The sequence below is a fragment of the Anolis sagrei genome, chromosome X (genome assembly GCF_037176765.1).
Source record: "Anolis sagrei isolate rAnoSag1 chromosome X, rAnoSag1.mat, whole genome shotgun sequence".
Lineage (NCBI taxonomy): Eukaryota > Metazoa > Chordata > Lepidosauria > Squamata > Dactyloidae > Anolis > Anolis sagrei.
In genome coordinates this window covers 26096576-26112877 of record NC_090034.1, presented here as the reverse complement: position 1 = coordinate 26112877, position 16302 = coordinate 26096576, and the positions used below count along the sequence as shown (strand labels likewise).

Sequence of the window (16302 nt, the reverse complement as noted above, 5' to 3'; positions counted from 1 at the left end):
TTTTTACCCGGGCTAGATTTGAGCAGCTCGACATTAAGTCCAAGTTGGGACGACATCAGAATATCCCCTACACGAGGAGAACCTGTGGGTGCCGTGAGGTAGATGCAGAAGTGGAGGACTCAGAACATTTTTTCTTAAAATGTCCCTACTACAACAGGATCCGGTCTTACTATCTAGAGCCTCTGCTGGAGAACCATATTTATTCAGAGAATAAGGAGAAATTGCACATCCTTCTTCAGGGTTCAGATAAAAACTCTATTTTAAAATTGACCCTTTTTATCCAAAAAGCGCTGGCCATCCGTGAGAAGATGGAAGCAGAGAGAGGCGACCTTGCTGCCATCAGCAAAACTCAAACTTAAAAACTTAATATGGACACGCCACTAGTTTTACCTACCCATGCCCCCCACTCTAACCCTATTTTAAGGAATTAAACAATTTTAATCTTTTAACCTTTTTATCTCGTAGTTGCTCAATTATTTAGGAGTGGGTTGACAGGCCAGTAGGCCATGATGCCTCGTATTCATATATGGTTTTACTGTATGTGTATGTTTTGTATGTTTTGATATGGTCAAAATTGACTAATCAATAAAGAATTGTATTTTGTATAAGGAAATGGGGAATGTGGATGAGATCCAGCCATGTATATGAATTAAGGCACAATTGAGGAAAATCCATCCCTGACTCACCTCAATGGATACAGTACAATATGTATGTCTGGTGGACCATAATCCACAGCAAGGTTCTGGAACAATGCTCTGGCCAATTCCTTTCTTGTTCCTCATAGCTCTAGGGCATTCTTGTGGCAGTGACCCTAAGGAGATCCCATCGCGGGGTTTTCTGGGACTGAGAGTGTGTGACTCTCCCAAGGCCATCCACTGGGTTTCCACTTTCCCAGAGTCATAATCCAACCACATGGGCTCTCAAAGCTAACTACATATTCAATACCTTTTACTCCATAGAATCATAGAATCAAAGAGTTGGAAGAGACCTCATGGGCCATCCAGTCCAACCCCCTGCCAAGAAGCAGGAATGTTGCATTCAAATCACCCCTGACAGATGGCATCCAGCCTCTGTTTAAAAGCTTCAAAAGAAGGAGCCTCCACCATACTCTGAGGCAGAGAGTTCCACTGCTGGACGGCTCTCACAGTCAGGAAGTTCTTCCTCGTGTTCAGATGGAATATCCTCTCCTGTAGTTTGAAGCCACTGTTCCGCATCCTAGTCTCCAAGGAAGCAGAAAACAAGCTTGCTCCCTCCTCCCTGTGGCTTCCTCTCACATATTTATACATGGCTATCATATCTCCTCTCAGCCTTCTCTTCTTCAGGCTAAACATGCCCAGCTCCTTACGCCGCTCCTCATAGGGCTTGTTCTCCAGACCCTTGATCATTTTAGTCGCCCTCCTCTGGACACATTCCAGCTTGTCAATATCTCTCTTGAAGCCTTCTTCCGATAGCAGGAAGAAGACAACAGCCATGCTTTCAAGAAACAAGAGCAAGAAGTCATCAGGTGGACACTCCAGGAAGGAGCAACAATATTTTGAGCCCTACGGCACAGAATCTCTCCCATTCTGTTGCATTTCCTTCAAGAAAAAAATATACTATGTAATAAAATGTGGAAAAAATCTGTTCCTGGTTTGAAATAGTTATTTCCTGTTTAATTGTGTGCTTGTTACTTTGAAAATAATATTCCTACTCCAGAAATTTTCTGTTTCAGGCACAAACTATGTCGAATTAGTTGAGACTCTTGGTTGACAAACGAGAGCAAAAAATGCTACAGCAGGAAGTCCCTCCCTCAGTTTATTAAGTTTACAGCTTAAGAAACTTTCCCATGTTTTTATGATAGAACCAATTAGCAAATGATGAGTTTATAACCCAGGAACATAAATCATAGTGTTACATAGTATAATGATACAAGCCTAATCCATCTTTCTCCAGTTCCGTTTGCAGAAATGTGGGACAGCATGGGGCAAAGGCAATGGTATCAGGACGGCGTGGGTATTGAGCTCACCGGGCAGAAGGGCAGGTTTGGATCGAAGCAGTAGATAAACACTTGCCAATGAGTAAGGAAGGGGTCACCCAATATGCCCTGTAATCCGAAATGTTAACAGGATTTCCAATGTGGGGCTGGGTTTAGTCGGTCAGGCCACAACAAGTGGCGCATCAGCAATGCCCACAGGCAAGCCTTTGGGGTCTACAGGATTACTGTGCTCATTATAATCTCCCAGTTAACAGGGGTGCGTGAGTTAGAAAGAAAGCCCAGGCCGGGCAGCTACTGCTCATGCAGAAGAATGTACCAATTCCCTATTCAGATGGGGCAGATGTACTAATTAAATATCCTCATCCCAGGCGCCCATTGATCGATCGGTGGCTGCGCTCTGCTAAACGCTGCAGCGAATCAATATGGGGCATCCCCAAAGGGAAACTGCGGCACACCACATCCCTTAGAGAAAGCAGACGCACAGGCAGCACCACAATCCCATCCGCAGCAGCCTTTCATACAAGGACAGGAGATCTAACAAGTGATGGAGCTATTGTTGGAAGGATGCAACAACACCGTCAATTGAGGACTAAAGGGGAGAACAGATCTGATGAGACTGTGCTCTGACCTACAAGAAGCACTGCCTGAACATCAAGCAAAAAGTGGGAGCTAGAAACAATATCATACGAAAGCTGACTGGCACAACCTGGGGATCACAACCAGACACAGTGAAGACATCTGCCCTTGTGCTATGCTACTCTGCTGCTGAGTATGCATGCCCAGTGTGGAACACATCTCACTACACTAAAACAGTAGATGTGGCTCTTAATGAGACATGCCGCGTTATCACGGGATGTCTGCGCCCTACACCACTGGAGAAATTACACTGTTTAGCCGGCATTGCACCACCAGACATCCGCCGGGAAGTAGCAGCCAATAGTGAAAAGACCAAGGCAGTGACATCACCAGCTCATCCCTTGTTTGTGTATCAGCCAGCACGTCAACAATTTAAATCAAGAAATAGTTTTCTAAGATCTACAGAGACACTCGCTGGAACACCCCAGCAAGCAAGTCCAAAAGTGGCAGACTCAAACCCAGAACCTCAACCAATGGCTGATACCAAATGAGAGACTCCCCCCTGGGCACACAGAAGACTGGGCGACTTGGAAGGTGCTGAACAGACTGCACTCTGGCACCACGAGATGCAGAGCCAATCTTAAGAAATGGGGCTACAAAGTGGAATCCACGACATGCGACTGTGGAGAAGAGCAAACTACAGACCACCTGCTGCAATGCACCCTGAGCCCTGCCACATGTACAATGGAGGACCTCCTTGCGGCAACACCAGAGGCACTCCAAGTGGCCAGATACTGGTCAAAGGACATTTAATCAACTGCCAAGCTTGCAAATTTTGTTTTGTGTCTGTTTGTTTTGTTCTGTTAGAAATGTAATACAATTGTCTGGTTGCCCCTGACACAATAAATAAATACATCTGATGAGACTATGCTCAAAAAGACACAAACGACAACTGGGATTCAAGACCTGCTTCTCTGCAGTTTTCCCCATTGGCCCATAACTCTTTATACTTTTAAAAAACGTATAAAGAGGTTCAAAAGGCAGGCCTTGTTTTAACTTATCTTAATGTTGGCTCTCCACATCTGTGAGGGTTCAGGGCCAGGAAGCTGCACCAAAGTGCAAAAAACATAAATTTAAGCCCACTGTTGTTGTTGTTTTCCATCCAAGACAACACTTCTCTAAGCATTTCTAGATCCTTCAGTATGATTCCATTTGACCATAGAATTGTACTAGAAGACTTAAGAAATGCCCAGAAACACACACACACCCCATTCAAGGTAGGAGTGGAGGTGGCATAAATGATCCAATCCAAAGGAAGTAGAAGGATGCCACTTCTGCTGTCTTGGCTCCATCCAGTGGAATCCTGGGATTTCTAGTTTGGCAAGGCACTTGTGATGTCTGTCAATAAGGTCCAGACTAGCTCCCTTTTGGGGTAGCAGGCAAGATAATTCCAGGTTCCTAACCCCAATAATCCTGAACTATTGAGTTACAAATACTCAATGACGAATCCCAGGATTCTAAAGGATGGAGCCATGACACTTAAAGGAGAATCAAACTGCTGTAACTGTCTGGTGTGGATACACCTCAAAATAAATTCCCCTTCCTAAGCAACAGTATGGATCATGTTTGAAGTGTCCTGGTGGTGTTTTAAGTACAGTTATAGCTGTGGAAACAGTGGAAACAGTTGTGTCCTCCTGGGTCCCATTGACAGCTTCATGTCTCCAATGGTTGGAAACACTCCCCTTTTTCAGAATTGTTCAGGCAACATATTAGTCAATGGCCAAACTGGTTGGGAGATCCTGGGAGCCAGAGCTCCGAAAGGTAACTTTCTCAAACACTGGCCATGTCTCTCCTATGCAGGCACAACCGGGCGGCACAGAGCTGGCAAAAGAGAAGCTGCTTTTATTTACTGAGGACGTAAGTGTCTGCATCCCAAACTGAGTTTTGTATTCAAAAATAAAACAAAAACCAGCAAGACGCACAGGGGAATAAGGACCCTCCTCAAAAAAGATTAAGGACCCTCCTCGAAAAAGACCCGCTCTCTCCCTTCCCAGGAACAGCGCAGGAATGGCTGAACGCTGCACTGTTTTTTTAAAAGCTTGGTTTTTTTTAATGTTTCCCAAGTGGCTTACTCACTACCGAGGGCAGGAAAGCATTCCCTTTTTCATATACATATTTACACAACTATATATATATATATTTAAAGCAGAGGCTGGATTAAAAAAAGAAAAAGAAAGGTGGGTTGCACTGGACATCAGGTCTGCCTCCCACCTTTTCTTGCAGTGGCCCTTGCTGGAAAGCAAAGCAAGAAGCTAGGAGAATGCCAACTCTTACATCTGTAGATGTCAGGCTTTCATAGAGATGAGCAAGAAGAGCTGGGGGTGGGGGGTGGGCAGGGGGGCGGAAAGCAGCAGACAACGGCCCCACTGTTAATCAAGATTACTCTAGAACAGGCATGGGCCAACTTCGGTCCTCCTCCAGGTGTTTTGGACTTCAGCTCCCACCATTCCTAACAGCTAGTAGGCTGTTAGGAATGGTGGGAGTTGAAGTCCAAAACTCCTGGAAGGGGGGGGTGAAGTTGGCTCATGCCTGCTAGATTAGCGATGCCAATGTGCAATGGAGGACTCTTGTACCATTAATGGTTGAGCCAAACAGTGAATTTCTGGTGTGACAAGCAATACCTGCAAACGTTCCCTTTCCTATATTAACAAGGTGCAAAAGCCCTCTTCCAGTTCTCAAAGCCGGCAACCCAATCATGGTAATTACCATTGGAAGGCCAAACCTTCCCTAATAGAAACAACAGTTAACACTGCTAAACAACCATCTCAAACACCTTCACCTTTTCAGAGCCGTGGAGAACTTGGAATTCTCCAAATCCCATCAGCCCGTCCAAGTCAGGAGGATGGGAGATGGTCCCTGCCAACCTACCTAAGAAAAAAAGAGGTGGTTAGAGGCTTTCCAGGTGGTTGCCATAGCAATGTGAACCCAGAATAACAATGCGAAAAAAGGTGAAGGCAGCTCATACAAACATGCAGCAAGTTGACGTCTGTAGTACCGGGAGACATAATGCGCTCGAAGGGAGCGTATCGCAGAAAGGCCATTATACATTCATTGTTGAAGCAATCAATGGCATGCTTTCTGGGTTTCCTCATTCGATGTCCCTTTTGTCCTAGCACATGTATTCCTTGTGTGATGTCAAAGAGTGCTAAACCCTTTTCGGTCCCGTCCCCCACAATGATGGTTGAGCGCATCCGCATCTTCAGTACAAAACAAGACACAAGGGACAGCCCTTCCGGTGGCTTCCAGAACCAAGCGGTGCACAGTGATTTTTTTTTTGTTAGGCTCTCTAAGCCCCTTCCCCCTTGTGCCTGAGGATCCCATAAAACAGAAGTCTTTCTTTTTTTAAAAAAAGGAATAATAATTCATTTTGTTGCAATGGCTTCAGGCTTTGAAGAAAAACCTCCCAGGGTGGTACAAAAAGTGCAGTGGAGCCTTGAGATGCATCTAGAGGTCACGGAAGATAACTATGGCTGAGGGGAGGCACTCCCTGAGTGTGGAAAATGTACTTTTTGGAGACGGAATGAGAAGCGGAGTCTTGCCTGTGAGATGATTTCCTGCAATGATTTCGGCTTCTGCTGGTGCTGCAATGGTGGCCGTCCATCCTACCCAGCTCCCCCTGCAGTGAGAGTAAAGGAAGTCAAGGGAAAAGCTATTCTCCGGGTGGCAATCTCTTTCCCTTTCCTGTGTGGCATGCTGCTTGCTCAAGGGCAATGGAGCTGGTTTTGTAGAGCCAGGGGGGAAAGGCAGAGGAGGAAGAAAGAGGGTTGGTGGCTTCTTCTTCTTTCTCCTCCTCCTCTATTTGTTTTTCGCCATCGCCTTGTAAAGCGTGACGCCCACAACGGCAGCAACTGTGGCTCCCAAAGCGATGCGGATCCAGAAAGAAGCAGCTCCCAGATCGATGTCGTTGAGGTGTCTGGAAGACAAGAGAAAAACTCAGCATTGAAACAAACCCCAAACATGCGCAAAAGGAAGGAAAAGGACCAATACAGATTCATTTCTCCAGACCAGGCGTGTAGGGGAAGACATGAGAGTGAGTCAAGAAGATGGCTGCCTCAGCCAGCAGTTTTTGAAAGCATTAAAGGCAGCAGAACGGGATACAAATGAATTGGGCAACAAAGATCACTATAAGGAAACTGTGCAAGCCAATACCCTTCCCTTGATGTTATTGCTGTGTTGCCCTCAAGTTGTTTCCGACCTATGGCAACCATACCACATGGTTTTCTTGGCCAGTTTGGTTCAGAAGAAGTTTGCCAGAACAACATTGATTCTCCTTGTTGGAAAGCAATGCAGGGTATAAATCAGGCATGGGCAAGCTTGGGCCCTCCAGGTGGACTTCAATTCCCACAATTCCTAACAGCCTCAGGCCCCTTCCTTTTCCCCCTCAGCCGCTTAAGTGGCTGAGGGGGGAAAGGAAAGGACCGGAGGCTGTTAGGAATTGTGGAAGTTGAAGTCCACTGGAGGGCTCAAGCTTGCCCATGCCTGGTATAAATAAACATCATCATCGTAATTACTCTCTCTCCTTGAGATGGCGCTCCATGTCAAACTGCCTGAATTCTGCCTAGGCATCCTGTGGATGTCCTGTCGTTGCTTTTAGAGAGTCCTTCCACAGCAATGGCTCAGTCCCGACTTGGCTGCCTCTGTGTCGAAGCCATTCCAGGCTGTCTCTCTCCACCAGGAGTGGCTCACGTGCTCCCGCCTGTGCCCTCTTGTCCAATGCTGAAGTTAGCACTGGAGCCAGAATCCATAAACGGGTGCCCTTTGCAAACCTATTGCAGGCAGTAGTTGTGACAACCACCACTTGTAGAAGAGCCTCCTATGAAGAGGCCCAAGTGCTTTGAGTTGTGCGTTCCTACCTGGGAGAACAGGGTGGGACTGGATGGCCCTTGGGGTCCCTTCCAACTCTAGGATTCTACAATCCCGTTTCTTTATACAACAGCAGCTTCGGTTGCAAAAGTCACAGCTGCAAGATGCAGCAACACTGGTGTTCAAGGAAGATCGTGCGCTATTAAAAGGGGATAAAAGACCAATTCCCAGAGGGGGAACAGTTTATCCCTTAGGCCTTAAGAATAGCAGCTGAATAGACCAGCTCTATTCAGAGGCAGCAGGCCTCCAAAATCCGACAAAACGGAGCAGAGAGGTTGCTGCATTTATTACTTGCTTATGCGCTGCTTGGAGAGACCTAGATTCTAGAAGTTTCAGTTCCCCGCCCATCCTCAAAAACATTTCCTGGCTCTTGATACAATCCCAGGCAGGCAGAGATAGCCCCACCGACCCCCAAGTCCCCTTGCAAGTAGAGAACCTCAGGGCCTCCTGCTTGCGAACCTCAGTTGGTGGGGCCATGCTTTTAATGCCCAACACAAGCTTTGTTCCCCATCAGATGCAAAATAAATTATGCACCATAAGCAAATGCACACTAATCCAGTTTAGGGCGAAACGTGCAGGGCCCCCATTTAAACACCCCCACCCCACTCCAAAGCTTTGCAGGGTTGCCATGCTTATTTGCCAGGCAGGGCTGAACTAGGGGTGATCCACTAATGCTTTCTACTTAACGCGGGTATAAATAGTGCGACAACTTCTGAATAATTTGTAACAGGAGAAAAGCTATCGCTGTGCCTTTCTAGGTCATGCTCCTTCAGTACCTATTCCTGTTATGGGGATAAAAATAAAATAAACACTCGTGCTTGAAAAAGCTACAATCCAGTCTTGCCTCTGGCACCGTTCTAGGATTCCTCCAAAGCACTAAATGTAAGGCAGATGTCCACTTCAGGCTTCAGGGTTTAACAGTACAACATAGTTCCCCATAATACCCACAGACCCAGTACCGCAAGTCTGACTTCTCAAGGATTTTTCTAGATCCTCCAGGCAACACTATGGCATGCTCCCATAAGACATTACCATGCATTCATGCTGGTAAATTTATTGAGTGGATATCTCCCTAGGAATTTTCTAGGTTCCTTAATTCAGCCCTAGATTAACTTCCAGTGAAAATTGTTCATTTGAATTTTTCCCAGAATTGTATGCTGACTTGAGTGCCTTTGGGTGAGAAAGGCAGGATAGAAATGAAATAAATAAAAATAAAATACAATTCAAGAAGGTCCAGAGTTTCCTATTTCAATGGGAAGTTCAGGAACATGCCCCTTATGAAGACAGAGATTGTACTTTAAGGTGGACCAGTGTTACCTAGATTTCCGGCCACTCAGGTTTCTCTGTCTGCCCACTTCAATTCTCAAAAGCACTCTCTCGAAGGAAGGGTTTTTCAATAAAGGGATACAGATGTGAGCTACTATCTATTACTATCAGAAGACATGGCAGGTGTATGGTGCAAGGCCTAATACAGGAGAGAGGCATTAACCCAAGACTTGGAAGAGTATAAAATAAATAGTCGTACTGAAAGACTCAAATTCAAGTCCCAACTACAATATGCCTGCTGTACCAATGGGACTTGTTAAGTTTATATTTTTTGTTTTTTTTTAATTGTGTCAGGAGCGACTTGAGAAACTGCAAGTCACTTCTGGTGTGAGAGAATTGGCCATCTGCAAGGACATTGCCCAGGGGACGCCTGGATGATTTCATGTTTTTATCATCCTTGTGGGAGGCTTCTCTCACGTCCCCACATGAGTAGCTGGAGCTGATAGAGGGAGTTCATCCACCTCTCCCTGGATTCGAACCTGCGACCTATCGGTCTTCAGTCCTGACAGCACAGGGGTTTAACCCAGTGCGCCACCAGGGGCTCCAAGTTTATGTTAAGTCACATCGATTTAACATGTCCATTCTGTTTAGGACAAATATGCAGATTTAGGCCACGTAGAGTTCCAAAAGATTGAGCAAGAGAGACAAGAGAAGCACTAGCGATGCCCAGCCTTTCAGCCACACAGCGCCATCCAGATGAATAGCTGTATTGCTAGCCTCTAGCAGATCTATTGCCCAAGCCTTGATATCCATCTCTACTCGGACAAGCTGAATATTAAAGGGAGCAAGATAAAATTAGATCCTTGAAATGCAAAGGATGTTATCACTCAGAGAGAGCACTTTCCCAGCCTTCCTCCAACATATATTTCTTTTATCACATGAGCTCTCCCCTCCCACCGCCACCCTTTTCCTCGCACTCTTCACAGATATATTAAGATGTTTTAAGAATTGTGGTATAAATAAATAAAGCTCTTAATGCAGGTCCCAAGACTGGCTGGCTCTCCGCTGCCCTTTCTGGATGTGGTTGTGTATAAATAATGGATTCCCCATACTCCTTGGGGAAATGCTTGCATTTATAAAAGCCAGGGAAGCACAGCAAGCGCTTGGCGTGGGAAAGTAATGGGCTTGGCCAAGCTTCGGCGATGGCTGTGCCACGTCTGTCCGGCCTGAGGTGCCGACAAGAAAAGAAAGGAGCAATGTTTTGTGCACAATGTCAAAAGGGCACATTTTTGAGCAACACAAAACTCTTCTTCGAGCTAAATGCAGCAGCTGACTCCCACTCATAATATGGAGCCCTCCATAAAGGGAGTTGCAGCCAGAAGGAACACAGTGATCAGTTAGGTATTGCTAGCACTACAGACTTGGCTTTTGGTATGCAAACTTGTTTTGTGTTGTCCTCAGTGTAACATCTTGGGAAACCTTCTTCAAAGAGGATATTTTCCTAGATGGGAGGCTGCTTGGAAACACGCACTATGAAGAGGAGTGTGTTTTCAATCAGCCTCCTGTCTATGGATTTGTTGCATCCATACTGACTTTGGCCCAGGTAGATCTGATTCCTCAAATTCTTTCAAACTGTGTCTTGGGATAAGGCTTGAAGTGAGAAAAGGTGGCTTAGCTTCCCCTTGCATTTCCGTTGCTTTCGATGGGACTGCATTTTTCAACTCACCTCACTAAAGAAAACAACAGTTGAGGCAGCTGGAGTATTATTGTGTGGTTTGTTTCCAGGCTGTCTGGCCAATGTGATCTAGTAGCATTTTCTCCTTTTTTTGTTTGGCATCTTCAGAGGATCCTAATGAAGACTTGGGTCAACTTGGGACCTCCCTCCAGGTGTTTTGAACTCCAACCCCCACTATTCCTAAGAGATTACCGGCTAGGCTGTTAGGAATTGTGGGAGTTGGGAGTCCAAACACCTGGAGGGAGGGTCCAAGTGAGCCCATGCCTGTCTCAATGCCTGAGAGAATAATATAAACAAGAGCAAAGAAGTACTAACGGGAAGGTAGCGGCAGCGGCCAGCTTGGCATAAATGGCGGGGCTGGGCGGGCCTTGTCCATTGCAGGTGAAGTAAAGCGGTGGTGGGAGGCGATGCTTGTGGCAGAACTCAGTGGGCGAGAGGCCGTGCGGCAGAGACGTCTCAGGCAGGTCTGACTTGGTGGCCACAAAGAGGCACGGGATCTGTCCATCCAGGTAATGCTGCTGTAGAGGCGACAATTAACAGTGAGAAATGATCAGAAAAACACTGAAGAAAGATTATTTTTTGGGGGGGAGGGTACATCCCAGAGGACGAAAAGATCTTTATTTGACTTCCTTCCTGCTCTTCTGTTCTGGCTTTCCTCTTGTTTTTTTTTCTCTCTTCCTCTTTTGGTTTAAACATGAGATCTGTCCTCGAGATGCTTGGATCTGTTTGATCTAGGACAAGGGAACGGATCCGGAGAAAGGCGACTAAAATGGTCAAAGGCCTGGAAATCTCAAAGTGAGCTGGGTTTGTTCAGCTTGGAGAACGGAAGGTTGAGAAGGGCATACTAATAACAACAACATTTAAATATCTGAAAGGAAGTCGTATGAAGAGCGAGCAGGCTTGTTTTCTCCTGCTACAGAGACTAGGATGTGGAGGAATGGATTCAAGAGGCAGGGAATGATATTCCACTTGAATATCAGAAAGAAAGTCATAACGGAAAGGCTGGAATAGGCTGCCTGGGAATAGGCTGCCTGGGAATGTGACAGAGGGTGTCAAACAGAAGCTGGATGGCCAGGTTTTAGCACAGCAGATTAACCACCAGCTGCAGTAAATCTTGCCAATCAAAAGGTTGACATTTCAAAGCCTGGGTCGGGGTGAGTTCCTGACCTTTAGCCCAGTTTCTGCTTACCTAAGCAGTCTGAAAACAGCAATGTGAGTTGATAAATGGGTACCTCTTTAAAGCAGAGAGGTATTTAAGGCACCCAGAAGAAAATGCCAGAAAAATGTCAGACAATATGATCAAGGAGAAAGTTTACGAACAAGAGCTCTTTGGCAGGAAAGATGGAGCAACAGCATCCCCCCATGGCTGGAACCAAGCACAGCCTCCAAGATGCCAAAGATGGGAAAGCCTATATATACCTCTATCTATGTGAAATTGTCTATCTTGTCAGTGTATAACGACACTGCATGTTTATTTTATATGCGTTCTGTGATCCGCTTGGAATCCCCTTCGAGGTGAGAAAGGTGGAATATAAATACAGAAAACAAATAAATCTGGCCGGGAGGGCTTTGACTGTGCCTTTCCTACCTGGCAGAATGAATTGGGCTGGACTGGATGGCCTTTGGAGGTCCCACCCAACTCTGGGATTTGGGTATGGCAGACCCCTTCTCTGGATGCTTGGAAATAAGCTACATGGCCATCTGTCTGGAGGGTTTTGATGGTGTTGTTCTGCCTGGCAGAATGAATGGGGCTGGACTGGATGGCCCTTGACGTCTCTTCCAACTGTGTGAGCCTATGAATCATTCATTTCAAATGGAGAAAGTTGCTATCCAGATTTAAATACTGCAACCCACCGAAAATCCTAAGATTCACAGCCACTCATAGACTAAATTGAGATGTGTTATTTTTAACTCTCTTAAACATTTTTTTTAAATTAATGTCAAGGCTAATGGTGAAAAGGCTCCACAAACAGTGAACCTGTCGTTGTTTACCACTTGGAAATGTTCAGGTACTAAGTGATTTATAAATATTCATAAATGAACCCACCGCTGAAAGAGAAGGGAGGGGGAGGGAAAGGGAAAGCATTCGCTCTCAAGATAGTAACCCTTTTGTCATAAACCGACAGGTAGAAAATTTATGACCTCAAGAAACGGGGAGGGAATGTCTTTGTTTGGCAAATGGAAAGCACCCGCCACCATAGCGTTCGTGTCAAGGCCATGAGCACAAATGGCTCCGTGGAGGTTATTTGCACAATAGGCTTTTAAAAGCTGTTGTCGCTGGTAATGGAGTCTCTGGCGTTAAGAAGCAGCAGCTTGCGCTTGTTAGCAAGATGCATGGGAGGAATAAGAAGGAATGGCTCTCCTCATCTTTATCTGTTTTTCAACCTATAAAGACCTATTCTGAAGCCACCTCCCCTGCTTTTGGATATCAGGGCAGGAAAGGCAATCGAGTGAAAACAACTACATATCACTATACAGTTGAACATGATAAAAACAGATCAAAACTATGCAGGAAAATCATATAACAGTTCAAAAACAGCTATGCAAAATGCCTGGCATTGAAACAGTTGCAGGTTTTACCATCCTGGTGAGATTCTTCTGTTGTTTGAGTGCCACAACCAAAAACTTTCAAAAACTTAGGGAATTAGAGGCACACAAATACTAAATGGCTCTCCTTACATTCTACATGAAATAATAGGCTCTAAAGTAGATAGGCAACAAAGAAGCTTCTGTTTAGAAAGTCTTTGCATGCCCCCAATCCTCCCAGTTCCTCCTTGTCCTCTGTCTAGCTGGAAGTTTTTGTCAGAATCAGCATTGGGCAGATGGAGAAGGCGGAAGACCTTAAGTCTTGGGATGCAGCAATGTAACTGCAGTCAACAGTGCAATAAAGCCTGAGGTGGGAAGAATGGGATTCTTCTCAGCTGATTCTACAGTAGGAACGTGTGCTGACTCTTCCTAAGCATGCAAGGCTTACGCCAACCTGGCTGTTTCATTTTACATGCACATCACTCTTGTTTTTGAATGAAATGTTTGCTGAAACACATTGAACTATTCTTCAATTTTTGTGGGGCAAGAACCAAGCCCTACCCTTTCAGTGTTATTTCTGCCTCTAATGAAGGCTGAGTTTCGCTGATCCGAAATGCTCGAGACAAGAAGCATTTGGGATTTTGTTCGGATGGTGGAATGCCTGTATCAGCACATAGGTCTCTAATGAGAAGGGGATCCAAGTCTAAACATGACATTCATGTATATTTCAGGTACACCTTCTACACATAGCCTGAAGGTAATTTTATACACAACATCCGCGGCTGCATTCATACATTCAGTAAAAGATATCAAGATACCAATAAATCAGTCCAAGTGCTTCTTGCAAACCTCTACACCTCACTGTTAACTTTTTATTCAAAGTTCATTCCCATATTTTTTTCCAGTAAAGAGTAATATCCAAATCATCCACAGTTTCCTAATGTTTGTATATTGTAAGTTCTATTAAGGATACTGACAACATGGTATGCATTTTTCATGCTTACTTCACAAACCTTGTTTTGGTCTTGACCACTATCAATCTCCCCATGTTAAGTTAAAATTTGATTTACATAAGGATGTTTTGCACTATGTCACCCAGAATCCCACAGCCCATATGGCTATTGATTACACTGTGGAGCAAAATTTATGTTCCTGAGTTATAAATGTCATTTTCTAAATGGTTCTATTAAGAAAAACATGGAAAAAGCTTGTTGAACTGCAAAAACGTTGTGGAAGGGACATCCTGCAGCACATTTTGTTCTAGTTTTTCAATGACTATCCCATCAAATCTCAACCCATTCAACCTAGTTCGAGGCAGCCACAAAAGCAACAGTTTCTGGAGTATAACAGCTCCTTTCAAGATAAGTACTACACAATTAAACAGAAATAATGCTTTCAAACTAGGAAAATACACACACAGACACATATAAAATTTTGTTACATAGTGTTATCTCGGTTGGGGAACTCTGGGTGCTGTAGTCCAAAGAAAGAAAATGCACATTTCTAAATATGGTTAAACCAGGCATAATTCCTGCTCTGCCTATAGACTTCCAGCTGTCACTGGTGATGCCCAGATCTTAACCATTTGGTCCATTTAACCCCTCTTTGATGCTTCTGGGAAAAACTGGACCATTGAGTTATGAAGCCTGGGGAGTGGAATGGGATGAAGCTTACCTTATAAACACTAGCACAGTAGTTGAAAGACTTGTGATCCGTCAAGTCATACAATAAGCAGGCAACATCACAAGACGCGTCTGATGTCTTTGCAAACTCCGCATCCACATCAATCTCGTGAAGCTGGAGATAAAAAATACAAAGACAGGGCCCACTATTTTTGGATCATTTTGTGGACAGCTTTTTGTTCATGCTGTTGAACCTGCTAAACATATATACACTCATTTCTTCCTGGCCTCATCCACTTCATAGGAAACTTGCTGCAAAACAAGAGTTATTTTGTTGAGTTCCAGGGTCAGAGAAGCAGATGGCAAAAACAAAACAGCCTGCCTCAGGGGAGTGTGCTTGCTCCATCAATGTTCAACATTTACACAAATGACCAGCCATTGCCAGAAGGGACAGAGAGTATCCTCTACGCTGATGATCATGCCATCACCACTCAAGCAGGGAGTTTTGAAAGCGTTGAACAGAAGCTCTCTGAAGCTTTAGGTGCCCTTACTGCCTATTACAGGGAAAACCAGCTGATTCCTAATCCATCTAAAATGCAGACGTGTGCTTTTCATCTTAAGAACAGACAAGCACACCAAAATACCTGGGGGTTACTCTGGACTGTGCTCTGACTTACAAGAAAAACTGCTTGACTATCAAGCAAAAAGTGGGTACTAGAAACAATATATTACGAAAGCTGATTGACACAACCTGGGGATCACAACCAAACACAGTGAATACATCTGCTCTTGCACTTTGCTACTCTGCTGCTGAATACACAAGTCCAGGGTGGAATACAAAACAGTGGATGTGGCTCTTAATGAGACATGCCACACTATCACAGGATGTCTACGGTCAAAACCGCTGGAGAAATTAAACTGGTTAGCTGGTATTGCAGCACCTGATATCCAATATGAAGTAGCAGCCTGTAATGAAAGAACCAAGGCATGGACATCTCCAGCCCATCCTCTATGCAGATATCAGTCAGCATGCCAACGCCTTAAATCAAGAAACAGCTTCCTAAGATCTACAGAGATACTCGAAGGAACACCTCAGCAAGCGAGAGTCCAAAAGTGGCAGGCTAAAACTCGGAATTTTAATTCATGGCTGATACCAGATGAGAAACTCCCTTCTGGGCACACGGAAGACTGGACAACTTGGAAGGCACTGAACAGACTGCGCTCTGGCATTACGAGATGTACAACCAATCTTAAGAAATGGGGCTACAAAGTGGAGTCCACGACATGCAAGTGCAGAGAAGAGCAAAGCATAGACCACCTACTACAATGCAGTCTGAGCCCTGCCACATGCACAATAGAGGACCTTCTTACAGTGAGACACTCCAAGTGACCAGATTCTGGTCAAAGGAAATTTAGCATACTGCCAAGTTTTTAACTTTGTTTGTGATTTTTTAACTATATCATAACTGTATCCTCAATTTTCTCCTGACATGATAAATAAATAAAGTTGAACTGCATCCAGTAGAAGTTAGTGGAACTAGCTAGGCATGGCTTAAGTCTCACCAATTTCAGTATTCCTTTATTGTTGGCTAAAAATTTATTGTGTTCTTCCACTGAGCATAACTTTTTGGAGTGCTCTTGGATGTCTTGTGCAGTCTGTTACTCTGCTATTTAGAAGT

The 16302-nt window shown here is 44.8% G+C and overlaps 1 protein-coding gene across 2 annotated transcripts in view; it reads right to left on the bottom strand.

Annotated features, from left to right (window-relative positions):
* Nucleotides 1-1766: 1766 nt before the first annotated feature.
* The window catches only part of RHOT2 (ras homolog family member T2), a 37578-nt gene continuing 23042 nt past the window's right edge, over nt 1767-16302 (bottom strand). The window contains exons 17-19 of one of the 2 annotated variants that reach the window (XM_060786283.2): nt 14676-14798; nt 10791-10993; nt 6314-6524 (exon numbers count right to left, since the gene is read on the bottom strand). In XM_060786283.2, the coding sequence (XP_060642266.2) occupies nt 6407-6524; nt 10791-10993; nt 14676-14798 (444 nt within the window). In that variant the 3' untranslated portion in view covers nt 6314-6406. Of the gene's footprint in view, nt 6525-10790; nt 10994-14675; nt 14799-16302 lie in introns of both variants that reach the window. The other variant, XM_060786285.2, reaches the window with a different exon arrangement.